Source organism: Fragaria vesca, linkage group LG4 (genome assembly GCF_000184155.1).
Source record: "Fragaria vesca subsp. vesca linkage group LG4, FraVesHawaii_1.0, whole genome shotgun sequence".
Classification (NCBI taxonomy): Eukaryota; Viridiplantae; Streptophyta; class Magnoliopsida; order Rosales; family Rosaceae; genus Fragaria; species Fragaria vesca.
In genome coordinates, this window is record NC_020494.1 from 11,376,550 (window position 1) to 11,389,118 (window position 12,569).

General features: G+C 40.6%; 2 protein-coding genes across 2 annotated transcripts; both read left to right on the forward strand.

Annotated features, from left to right (window-relative positions):
- Positions 1-869: 869 nt before the first annotated feature.
- Positions 870-5,931, forward strand: LOC101292406. The gene is made up of 13 exons (XM_004298080.1): positions 870-1,075; positions 1,179-1,362; positions 1,448-1,516; positions 1,609-1,707; positions 2,063-2,142; positions 2,232-3,063; positions 3,485-4,164; positions 4,490-4,574; positions 4,695-4,746; positions 4,863-4,912; positions 5,202-5,249; positions 5,364-5,551; positions 5,645-5,931. The coding sequence occupies exons 1-12, from the start codon at positions 870-872 to the stop codon at positions 5,538-5,540; spliced, it is 2,562 nt and encodes an 853-aa protein (XP_004298128.1). The 3' UTR covers positions 5,541-5,551; positions 5,645-5,931.
- Positions 5,932-7,259: 1,328 nt separating this feature from the next.
- On the forward strand, positions 7,260-11,332 carry LOC101310309 (ubiquitin-like-specific protease ESD4-like). Its single transcript, XM_004296795.1, has 9 exons — positions 7,260-8,144; positions 8,236-8,315; positions 8,396-8,489; positions 8,637-8,735; positions 8,901-8,993; positions 9,074-9,193; positions 9,865-9,968; positions 10,071-10,143; positions 10,919-11,332. Exons 1-9 carry the CDS (start codon positions 7,329-7,331, stop codon positions 10,979-10,981), a joined length of 1,542 nt encoding a protein of 513 aa, XP_004296843.1. The 5' UTR covers positions 7,260-7,328; the 3' UTR covers positions 10,982-11,332.
- Positions 11,333-12,569: the final 1,237 nt, after the last annotated feature.

Here is a 12,569-nt window from a genome sequence, read left to right on the forward strand (position 1 = left end):
CAAATCTGATACAATGCCCCCTTTCCTTCCAAATCTACATTGAGAATCAACACAAATTAGCCATGTCAGAGGAAAGCTACTTAAGTAACACACAGCAAGCCACTCCCTTTAATTTGTTTATACACCTTTAGACACAAACAATAAACACTAAAACCAAAAGAAAAAGGCAAACCATGAATACAATACGAACTACAAAAGCACTGCAATGGCAAATGCACCATTTCAAAAATCAAAAACAAAATTTAAACTGATGGGCATTTCTAATTCATACCCAATTAACCTCCAGTCATTTCCTCTTCCTATTTCATGAGAAATTGTGGGGAAAAAAAAAAAAAACTTTAATTCCAAAAAACACGAAATTCTAACCATTTCAATTTCTAAAACTATATCCCAGCTATAGAAACGTCTGAAAAGAATATTTAAGGACTTGAAAATTTCACATACCAGACAATCCTGAGGCGAAAGGGGTTTAGGGTTTAACCAGTCTGATGAGAGTGATAGAGTTCCTCTAGTTTCCAAGAACAAAGACGATGACGACTTTCAACTTTGAAAGCAGGATCGAAACGGCGTCGTATCGCCTACGCGGATTAATAAAACTTCGGGTCGGGTCGGGCCGGTTTAAACCCAGGCCCGGATCCAGTTTCCGGAGAGGTGGTTTTGTTCTGGTTTTACCAACTGGTCCTGACTCCTGAAGAAGAAGAAACAGAAACGGCTTCTCTGATCTTCACCATCATCACTCACTAGTATCACATTCTCTCTCATGAAATTCATATAATCTCCGATTGGGGGCAAAATTGGAAGCAAAATACCCTAGCAGCAGCACCAGCAACGCGGCGGCGGCGACGCGGTGCTTCGGGCCGCAGATGAAAATGACGATACAGCCCTCGCAGCAGCACTCGGACAACGACCGGAGCAGCGGCGAGCTCCGCGCCCTGGACTGCAACCTCACCTCCCTTTGCGACCACATCCAGACCGACGGTTTCAACTCCGGCGCCTTCTCCGACGTCCTCGTCCTGGCCTTGGGCTCCACCTACCACCTCCACCGCCTCATCCTCTCCCGCAGCCCCTACTTCAGGTCTCAATTTACCTAAATGCCCTTTCCGTCACTGGTTTCTGTGATTTTGGCTCTGTTTTGTTTTGAAAATAGTGTCAGATTCTTGTGATATTATTATTGATAGGAAGATGCTTCATGGACCTTGGAAAGAAGCCAATGCTCCGGTTGTGACATTGCACGTGGATGACAAGAATATCAATGCGGAGGCGATCACGACGGCTCTGGCTTACTTGTATGGCCACCACCCCAAGCTGAGCGACACCAATGCGTTTCGAGTACTAGCTGCTGCTTCTTTTCTTGATCTTCAGGTATCACATTATGGTTACGACTGCGCTTCCTGATGAGTTGTGATGCCTGGAATTTGTGTGTGATTGGTTTGTATTTTGGATGCAGGATTTGTGTGCAATATGCACTGACTTTATTATATCGGAACTGTGGACTTCGAACTTCTTAGCATATCAGGTTTTGAAAATTCTTGTGCTGCCAGTCTTTGTGATCGAGCTACACAGTATGTATCTCTATTATGTTAACAGTGAGTTTCCTGATGCTTTCAGGTGTTTGCGGAGGGGCAAGATTATGGCATACATGGAGAACGAGTAAGAAATGCTTGCTGGGGGTACCTTTGTCAAAGCGGGGCCATGGAGTTGAAAGAGGTAAAAGAACATTTCTGCATAGTTGTATCTTGTGGGTATTAGTAGTCGTCTGCTTCTCTTTTTCATGTTTTCTTCAGTTTTAATGCAATAATTTGAGCAAAGTTGAGAGAAAGATCGCACACAAAAAAAATGAGAGAGAGAAGGACAATTAAGAATACTGGGAAACACATTCTCTTCATTTCATAAGCATATTTATCATTTTCCTCATGCTTACAGAGATATGGTTTATGTTCTCTCAGTTTGCTCTTTATGTGATTCATGTTGTTAGTTATTGTTGTTTTCCTAGGGTTAATGTATGTATCGAGTGTCTTCATGCATACTAATGCTCTGCATTTGTATTTCCTATCATGGACAGGTGCTTCCAAGACTTTCTTCTCAAACATTGCTTGCATTGCTCACCTCTGACGAGCTCTGGGTACCCAGTGAAGAGAAACGGTAGGGAGCATTGATGGTTTCGAACCGGATTTAATTGTTCACAGCTTGAATTCCTATTAAAATTTATATGTTTTCTTTTTCATGAAAAGGTTTGAACTGGCTCTATGCACATTTCTTTCAAAGGGTGCTCAATGCAAACAGGAAGACTATGATCATGGAAGTTCCGGTTCAGAGACAGGGACGGATGCTCATTCTGATTCCTCTAAAGCAAAGGGAAAGAATCTGACTGATAGCTTCACTAGTAAAAGGTTGGAGTCTGAATTGGGGCGCTTAACTCTAAAAGATAATTTAGAGGGACATAATACAGCTCGTAAACTTCTGATAGAGCTTGCAGACTGTGTAGTTGACTTCCAAACAGGAAGTTCAAATGCCAAACAGCAAGTGCAACAAGTTTGTTACCCTCAGTCAAATTTCGAGCCAGGATACAACTGCAGCATGGGAGGTCCTTCATCATTTAATACATTTTCCGACATGGATGCAATGAGAACATCATGTTATGCGGAAGTGCCTATTGGTATTGGAGTAAGTAGATTGGGGGAAAATGGAGGAGCTATGGAGGGGCCATCTGATGAAGGGTCATGCTACCATTTGAATAACAATAATTGGCTTGGCAGGGACCAGTCAAGGCAATGCTCGTCAATGAACTCTTCAAGTAGTGAGCTAATGCCAAATGATTGGGGAAGATGTGGCATGCCTCCTCTTTCATGGGGTGGCAGGGTTGTAGGCAGAAGACAGCTTAAAGGTTACGGTAAACGTGACTTTGGGGTTGGTGGGGAGGAGTATGATGCATTTGTAAATATATTTGAAGGAGGTTCTCTTCTATACTGCAACATGTCTTTTGAGGCACTATTGAATGTAAGAAAGCAACTTGAGGAAATGGGTTTCCCTTGCAAAGCTGTGAATGATAGTCTTTGGCTGCAGGTATATTTCTGCTCACTGTGTTTACTTTTGTTTTTCTTATTGCGATAGAAAGAATATGCTAATGAAAAGAGGTCGTACTTCCTTTTGTTCACTTTGCACTAGAAATGGCTCGGTGTCAATCTATTTCATAAAGCAGCTGTAGTTACGTATTTTCAATATTCCTCACCTCGTATTCATATTGCCTGGTCTAGTAGGCCATTCAAACTCTTATATAAACTATTGTACTTAGAAATCACTTCAGCAAATATAATGTCTAATGGGCCTGCAGAGTAGCCCCAAGGACTCTCTGGCCATCACCACATTCAAACATCTTGTTTGTTAGGTTTTTGCATGCTTTTCACGTGGTTGGATTACTTATATGTCCAGTAGTATAATACCTATTGCTTCCTTGATTACTTATAGTTGGTATGTTATCATATAGATGCTATTGAGCCAGAGAGTTCAAGAAATTGGCGCTGATACACGCAAAAGTTGCTGTCTTACAAGCGTAGCATGCAGTTGCAGACAGCAATTTTCTTTCCCACATGGAGGTACCACCGGGTACTATATGCAAGAGCATAATCAGAGTAACTCTTCCGGTGTATATGTCGCCGAGTCTGCTTCAGGTGAAGGAAATGGCCTCTTCAGGCCTGTACGTGTGCATGTCAGGGGTCCTATTGATGGCCTTGCAGGTATTGGACGTGGAACCACATTTGTCCCAACAGCCACTTGGCCTCCAACTCGATTCGTCTTTTCTCGTGTGCCATTTGGCATAGGCAACAGAAACGGCCAGCAGTCTCTTGCCAATGATGACTCAGAGGCTAGAGCTGATCACAATGCAGAGCTGTCAGGAGATGGATTGACAGCTTTGGTTGGGCTAAGCCAAGGAGGTAACAGTGCAGGTAATGCTCATGTAGAGCAAACAGAGACAGGCTATGAGATGGATATGCAAAGCCGAATGCCTGGAACCTCCATGTCAGTGCCAAGTTCTAGTGGTCCACCTGTGCAGATGGTAGAGCCATCAGACCAAGCACTTGGAATTGAGTGGGATAATGCAAACAGTTCCTCCATTTCATTGGATATGAAAACACCCTTAAGTCACTTCCCTCCGTTCCGCTTTGGGTATGTGCTCCTTTCTATTTGTGTTACAGTTTCTGCAGATACAATATTCTTGCTTAGGTGACCCATGCCAGATCTTCACTCTTGAAACATTGTAATATAAATTCTTTTGGGTGTCTAGGTTGCTTTCATATAATCTCCTAGCTCAGATAGCTTGTTGTATTCATTATGCTTAGGATTGGATTGTGTGTAATGGCAGTGTGTCTGCTCAATTCCTAAGTATGATCAGTCATCATGTTATATTATCCATCGTACTACTCAAAAACCAATCCCTCTTTATGCCTCTACCCTACCTTGCCACTTCACTTCTTGCTCCCATGTTCTGCAGGGTGCAATTTGAGGATGTACACAGACTCAGTGATGGCCAAGTCAAGCACTCATCAGAAGTCTTTTATGCTGGTTCTCTATGGAAGGTGTGTGTATACAAACATTTGTCTTTCACTATGAGCTGGTTAAGATCTACTATGTTATGACTTTTTAAATCTCGTTTTTCATGATCTAAGAGAGATTGGATTTGTTGTTCAAATTTATAGATTAGTGTTCAGGCTTTTAATGACGAGGACCCTCAAGGACGCCGAACACTTGGTACTGTTCTAAGCATTGATATACATCAGCAGCATTTTTTGCTCACCTGTCTAAGTTTTATATGAATAAATTTGCTTAAGTGAGCTGAATGAAGTCTGTATAATATGTTGTTTCAGGATTATTTATCCACCGACGTAAAGCTGAGATTACTGATCCGTATAGAAAGGTTAGCTTAGTCTTGATTGTTTTAGCATATGGGTTAATTAGAGAGATGAGTGCTGCTTCCTATCTACTTATATGTGCATTACTGGCAAAGAAGTAGATTGTATTCTTCTCACATTACAATCATGATCAATCTACTTCTGTATATCACTGGCAAATAAATAGGACTTTGAGAGGAGCCACCAAGGAAATTGCTGGCTATTATAGTGTCAATCTATTATATACGTTTATTTGACATTCAATATCTGATTATAAAGTTGCTGATTGAGGTTTTTAATGGTGTGCCAAAACAGGTGCAGATGTATGTCGATTCTCGTGAAAAGGTTACTGCCCGCTACCAGGTAATATCTGGTAGTGAACAAAATGATTGTCGGTCTTATACCTGTTCTTGTTATGCCAGACTATAGTATATACTGACTCTGTTCTTCTTTTGGCCTCTGTAACATATAATGCAGCTAATATGTCCATCAAAGAGGGAAGTCATGGTGTTTGGAAGCTTCAAGCAAACAGGCACACTTTTACCAAAGGCTCCAAAGGGCTGGGGCTGGCGAACAGCTCTGTTATTTGATGAGCTCGCCGATCTTCTCCAAAATGGGGCCTTAAGAGTGGCTGCAGTGGTGCAGCTTTTATGAAATTAAACTAGGTATTTCATTAGAAAAATCATCCGGAATGAGATTTAAACTATCTCCTTGCAAGGTGAGTTTTTTACTGATACCTTTTTATTTTTGTGTTTCAGTCCTAGCTAAATAACTCGGCTTCACTACACTGGCAGATGGATGGCCCTTTATGGCCTTGAATAGTTTTGGTTTGCTATTATGCTCTATATGCACAGTTATCACCAAATAGGCTTTTCATGTAGTAGATGTAGTTCTGTAAATTAACATCATATAGACGGAAGGACCATTACCTCTGTATTAGTTTCATAATGTTCGAGTAAACAAGTTATGTATGTATTTGCTTTGGTGTGTCATGAACTCTAGTGATGGTCTTAAGAAGATTCAAGTGGAAGGAGATTTTAAAGTCCCTATCGATGTCAATAACAATTATACGACCTTTTTTTCTGGGACAATCTTGATGTCAATAACAAGAGAAGAACTGTGATATGAAAATAGTGGTTGAAAAATCGAAAGCGGCAACTAAATTCATGAAAAGTGTTGAGTATAGAGACTATCGAAATTTCTCACCGTATAACAAGTAATGGTAACTCAGCTTACTGAAATGTTTCGACATTTGTTTCGCAACAAAATCATCATAATCCAATCACCCAAACTTTAAGATGTGCTTGATTGTAATGTGTTCTTCTAATGCTATTGAATAACTGCATTAAGAGAGCGCACTACAAATCTAAACACAGCCTAAAGCTCTCGAGTGCTTTTGCGAAGGTCGAGTCTTCATGAACCTCTTCGAGATGTTGAATCTTAACAACACCACCAAACAAATCATAGGCACAGTGACTGCAGGTAATTTACACATGTTTTGTTGGTCTGATAAGTTAGTTCTAGCAGGATGTTATATGCTTGGTATTCACACAAAAAGAAAAACTATCTTCATGTGGTTAGAATGTAAGTAGAACACATCAATATTGTGATATGCAAAAGAGTAAAATCTAAATATGTGAAGTGGAAATTTTATAGAAACACATAATGAGTAATTTCGAACTAATATTAATTTTACGTATTTGATCTTAAAAAACAATAGATAATCTTTTAGATTTGATCATTGTTTAACTGGTTGAGTTTACGGTCGTTTAATTCCTAACATGATTTTTTTAGGTGTTCAATTAATTGAGGTGGCTATCTAAACATGTTTCTAAAACTATAACACCGCCTATGTATATGATCTATCTTCCGTACACTTTCTATAAAGAAAACAAATGTACGACATTTGCATTAACGTTATGTATATTATATTTCCGGCTATAAATGTGAGATTAGTTTTGCTCAGTCCCACACCTTTTGATCCCTGTAACATCTCTTTATGGACATGATCCACGACTAGAAGGACACAATTGATCATATTTGCTAGAAACAAAGAACAACAAATTGATCATGTTCTTCATGAACTGTACTCACTGCAAATTACGATAAGGACCAAAACTACAAGCCCAAAACATAAAGACTTGGGAAAGCAAACTTCAATGAACTGAGGTCAAAGTTGTAATCCCACTCATGCATAAGAGCGTTACAATTATTATACTGGGTTCCTATCACAACCCCTAAAAATCAAGTCCTTGACAACTCTCTCTCTCTCTCTCTCTCTCAATTCGAACCATTTCTCTCTGTTCTTTTCCATTTGCAAAACCTTAGGGTTTGGTTCTTCCCCCAATTCGCGTCACATTTAGGGTTTAGCTTCCTCCGATCAAACTCATCCAAACCCCACCGGCAGATGAGCCTTTCAATTTCTAGGGTTTTCGAGTTCCAATGGGAGCCCTAGCCAGAAATCGCACACGCATAGACGAGTGTCTGACCTCGAATTGCACCCAACCTTCTCCCTTTTCCCCCAATTCCCGCATTTCAAAGCGACCCAGGTTATTCTCCTCCTTCTCCTCCTCCTCTCCGCCGACCCAAACTCCGACCCGACCCGTTTCCAACAGCGCCGTCGCCAGAGTCTCTCGCTACCCGGCCGCGCAACCGTTGCGGCGAGTTCTCGCGCCGTGTCCCGGAAAGTTCAGCTCTTCCTTGAGCCGAGTGGTTTATGCACCGGAGGAGCATTATTCCGGCGACGACGAAGCCATGGGCAATGTTTTGGACCGGAATCTGTTGAGCCGTTATAACAATGCGAAAAAAGAGGCGCTGGCTACGATTCTGAGCCGGAATAAGGAGAAGGAGAAGGAGGTGATTCGATTGGATGAGGAAGAGGATGAGCAACAGAATCGGGTTTCGGATGATTCGAGCATTGAGGAAGTGGTGGATTTAGGGGAGGATGATGAGCCGGATGTGCAGGAATTGGAGAGGAAGACGGCGGTGGTGAAGCAGCAGCCGTCGGCTTCTTCTGTGGCTTCGGATTTTACTACATTGACGATGAATGGTTCGAGTTTGAGAGTGGAGGAGAGTGCGGAGAAGATGAGGGAGTTGCTGTCCCTTGATCCCGAGGATTTGCCGAGGTATAAGAAGATGATTGAGGAGTTAGAGAGGCAGAGGGCGCCGAAATTGAAACAGTTGGGGTTTGAGATTCAGGTTACTGAGAGTAAGAGGGCCCTGTTTGAGTCTTTGCGGCCGAAGAAGAAACCGGTGGAGGTGAGTTTCTGTTTGTTTTCGTGTTCAGTAAGGTTTTTGTGGTTTGAAGATTGTATGTAGGTTTTGATTTGATAATGTGTGATTGTATCAGGAGGCGCCTCTCGAACCTTTTATCCCTCTCAAAGAGGAGGAAAAGGCTGTGGTGGATCGAGCATTTTCTCCTGCAAATCGGTATGAATCAGTGTATACATGGTTTCTTGTTACGAGTGGTGTGTATGTAACTGTAAGTGTCTGTTTATTACTTAATGCAGGAGGAAGATCCTTGTAACTCATGAGAACTCAAACATACAAATTACTGGGGAACTTTTGCAGTGCCTTAGACCATGTGCATGGTTGAATGATGAGGTGATTGTTTAGGTTACAGTCTTACGAACTGTTATTGATTATGTCAAAAAAGTTTCTGTCTTCGTTAGTCTTGGTTTTGATGTAGTGGACTTTATTGGCAAGCTAATCTGGTTATTTAATTAATGGTGTGCATTCTCTGCTTTCTAGGTCATAAACGTCTACCTTGAGTTGCTGAAGGAGAGGGAAAAGAGAGATCCAAAGAAGTTCTTGAAATGTCATTTTTTCAACACATTTTTCTACAAAAAGGTTTGTGATTTGCACTCTGCCTCTTTGTCGTGTGTTTATAATTAGTTTCTGTAAGTTCATTTGTTACTTGATTCATTCTCCTTTTTATATATCAAATTGGTTTTATTGGTAGTGATTGGATAGTGATGTGTACTGAATAACTTTTCACTGGATTGTATGATGCAGTTAATAGGTGGAAGAAGTGGCTATGATTATAAAGCTGTCAGAAGATGGACTACCCAAAGAAAGCTAGGATACAGCCTCATTGACTGTGACAAAGTATATTCATTTTAGACCCTCTTCCTTGCTCATATATTCAAGTTGAGTGTCCTGTTTATGTCTGAAGTGATTTCTTGCAGATATTTGTCCCCATTCACAAAGAAATACATTGGTGCTTGGCTGTGATCAACAAAGCAGATCAGAAGTTCCAGTATTTGGATTCGCTCAGAGGGCGTGATACAAAAGTGATGCAACTATTGGTATGCATTGAAGCTTTTGTTCGGCTTTTGGTGTGATTATTGAGTCCTTGACACCTTTTTGGTGGGTGTGGGTGTGGGTGTGGGGATGTCATTGTTGCTTTATCTGTGTTGGTATTTTTCACTTCCATGACTCCAATATTGACTGAGTTTGCAAATATAAAAGATAAACTTTTATGTCGACGCCCTGCATGTAGACTTTGGGAAGACATGACTCCCCGTTGCATATGAATCTTTACATAGGACAATGAAACTGATTAAAGCATAAAAACTTTGTCTTTGTGCTGTCTAGGAAAGTAGATTAATTGACCACTTGATTTCTTACTGAAACAAAGTATATCCTTGTCAGGATTTTCTCTATGTATGAATAACATGATGACCGTCCCTTTGACTCCTCATTTTTGATAGCCTTGTCAAGATCATATTTAATGCTTTCGTAGTCAGAATTTCTTCCTTGTTGTTCATGTTCATTTGTTTACTTAGTTTGACAGTTTGTTAGGGGGCTCATTTAGCAAGGTTGTGTACAGTTTGAACCTGTACATAAGAACCCTTTATGTCTCCTTGTTTTTTTTTTCTCTAATTCCAAAGAAATAGTATTTTGATATGGAGTTCCAAATGGTTATAGTTTAGCTTATAACGTAGTGAGATTGATGTTGACTGTTTATGCTTGGCAGGCTAAATACTACGTTGATGAAGTGAAGGACAAGAGTGGGAAAGACATTGATGTGAGTTCTTGGAAATTTGAATGTATCGAGGACCTTCCCGAGCAGGAGAATGGGTAGGCATCCTTTTGAAACTTAAATACCAAAATTCTTTGTGAAGTTGATAATTGAGCAAAAGAGACTTCTGCCTGATGAAATATTTTTCATGATTTTAACAGGTTTGATTGTGGCGTATTTATGATCAAGTATGCTGACTTTTACAGCAGGGGCTTGGATCTGTGTTTCCACCAGGTAAGGCACACGTAAAGATGCTTTAGTTGCCCGGAAACTTACATGTGTATATGCTTTTCTCTCTCGCATAAAATATCTGTTTTGTTTTGGTAGTATTCATGTATTTTCCTGCACTAGCTCTTAAACATTACCAAGGTTCTAAAAATCGGTCTGGGTGGCCGCCTAGGCGGTGCCTAGACGCTCGACGGTGGCTGCCCGTCTTGATTTCAAGCAAATCGTGTGGTCTGGGCGGCTGTCCGATTTTCGATTGATTACTCGGGCTGGGCGGCGATTACTCGGGCTGGGCGGGTGGGCGGGCTGGCGGGACGGGATTCTCTCAACTGGAAATCGTCTTCGATATTGTCCATGTCCATGAGAGATAGGAACCTTTGGAGCCTGAGTTGAAGACGATAGAGAAGAAGATGAAGGACAAGGTTTAGGATATAGTTTATTAGGTGATTAAAAATTATTTAATATTATATTAAATGATTATTTAAGTAAATAATTGCTTGTTATAATAATTATAGGCATTATTTATATAATTATCTATTATTAAAAATAAAATAAATACAAAAATATAAATCCGATTAATCCCCGATTAATCTTTTGGGCGCTGTCCGCCCGACTAGCGCCTAGCGTTTTTTAGAACCTTGAACATTACTAATGGCTGATTACATGTTGACCGTTTTCCTAGGGCGAAAACACTGTCTTTGTTTCCTTAACTTATATTGATGAGCCGTATTATATTATCAAATCTCATTTAGTATGATTTATCTTTCTACTCTTGTCCTTGCAGAAACACATGCCATATTTTCGATTGAGGACAGCCAAGGAGGTTCTACAATTAAGAGCCGACTGATTTGTCAAGGAGGTTCATTGTCAAATAGGTTAATGACGGATGCCTGCATCTTCTTCACAATGTTGATGCTGCTAAAGTGGGAGCTTCAGCGTTTGTTTGCATGATTTTGAGATTTGCCCTTGTGGAGGTGATTGCTGTCAAGACATTGTTAGTAGAGTACAAAGCAAATTGCATATAGCCTAGGTATACAAGTGCGCGAGCCATGATGTGTCAGTGTCCCGAGTTGCAAGTGTTTGGAATTGTATCTTGTCACTTGTAAAGTGTTGGATTTGATCTAACAATGTAACACAAGTTTTTTGAGGGAATGCCTATTCTATAAAAAAAAAAAAAGGTGGTAAGATTTGAACATTTATCTTTATGTTGTCAATCTGTGTTAAAATTCCATTGGTCCTCTAAATTGAGTTGCTTGACACAAATAACTAGTTTTTACACCACCAATTTTTGCCAGTGTATTCTCCTTCAAAGCACTATGAAGGGAAAACCAACGAAATATGCCAATCCTGAAAACTAATTGAGCTCTCCGGTCTCTCCCAGAAGCAAGGCACAAGAGAATTTGACCTTCAGGATTACTCAGCCACGCCACCAAAGTCTATTTAAGAAGGCAAAGGCAAGGAAATATGCTAACCCTGAAAACTTAAGGCTTAAACAATTGAACTCTCCCAGAAGCAAAGGCACAAGAGAATCTGACCTTCACCAAAGGTTGGTTAGCTTACTACACACAAAACAAAAAAATCAGGAGTGAAAAAAGATTGGGAACCTGTCAGACAGCCAAGTGACCACCCCAGACTTGGTTGAACAAGGTTTAGATTCCTGTTTCCTTAGAAGTCAAGGATACAGAGGTACGATCCTATAGAACAGATCCTGTTCAAGTAAGGTCGTGAACGTTCTACACAGGCTTGCATATTTGAACAGCCTCAATTTTCACTTCTTTCTGATGTGGGTCGAGAGCACGCTCATTCACAACACACTTGCGGGGACACCCGAACTAGTTGTTGGTTTATTGTTTCTTTAGAGGTAAGGCAACCCTATTCATCCTACTGGCCTCTACACAATCTCAGACGAAGACATAAACCCGAGATGAAGCATAGTGAATTGGGTTAGTTATAGCTCAATGTAAGAGCTGATTTGCCAACACGAACATAAATGAGGTGGATACCCTAGTAAGCCATGAAAAAATGTCTAAATAATATCGTATAAAATAGTTTGGTGTCTATTGAGAATTTACTTAGTGAAACGAAGAGGGGAGAGGCAACCCCTGACAAAATTTGAGATGGGATTTAGTTAGTAGATCTGCAATCGGTTGAAGCCAGAAGATGAACTTGAGCTACTTTTATTGCTTTAAATAGTAAGTGTGCAGTCCAACCTCAAGGTCATATGCAGCCTTCACCATTTCGCATTCCCGTTAGCTTTGCAGCATGGAAGTTGTAGTGTGAGAGAGAGCTTGCATCTGTTGAAGAGAGGCAGAGGGAGAGAATGCGAAGTCCATGTTTATATCAGAAATCAGAATCCAAGTACCAAAACCATATAGATTTGTGAAAGACGATAGAACATATAAATAACTCAATTGAGCGAAGACGACACTTCAATA

Excerpts from the sequence above, each read along its gene's own strand:
- LOC101292406 (XM_004298080.1), top strand. The coding sequence starts at position 870 with ATGACGATACAGCCCTCGCAGCAGCACTCGGACAACGACCGGAGCAGC. Across the intron at positions 1,517-1,608 it reads CGAACTTCTTAGCATATCAG|GTGTTTGCGGAGGGGCAAGA; the intron begins GTTTTGAAAATT and ends TGATGCTTTCAG. Across the intron at positions 3,064-3,484 it reads ATGATAGTCTTTGGCTGCAG|ATGCTATTGAGCCAGAGAGT; the intron begins GTATATTTCTGC and ends GTTATCATATAG.
- LOC101310309 (XM_004296795.1), top strand. The coding sequence starts at position 7,329 with ATGGGAGCCCTAGCCAGAAATCGCACACGCATAGACGAGTGTCTGACC. Across the intron at positions 8,736-8,900 it reads ACACATTTTTCTACAAAAAG|TTAATAGGTGGAAGAAGTGG; the intron begins GTTTGTGATTTG and ends TGTATGATGCAG. Across the intron at positions 9,194-9,864 it reads CAAAAGTGATGCAACTATTG|GCTAAATACTACGTTGATGA; the intron begins GTATGCATTGAA and ends TATGCTTGGCAG.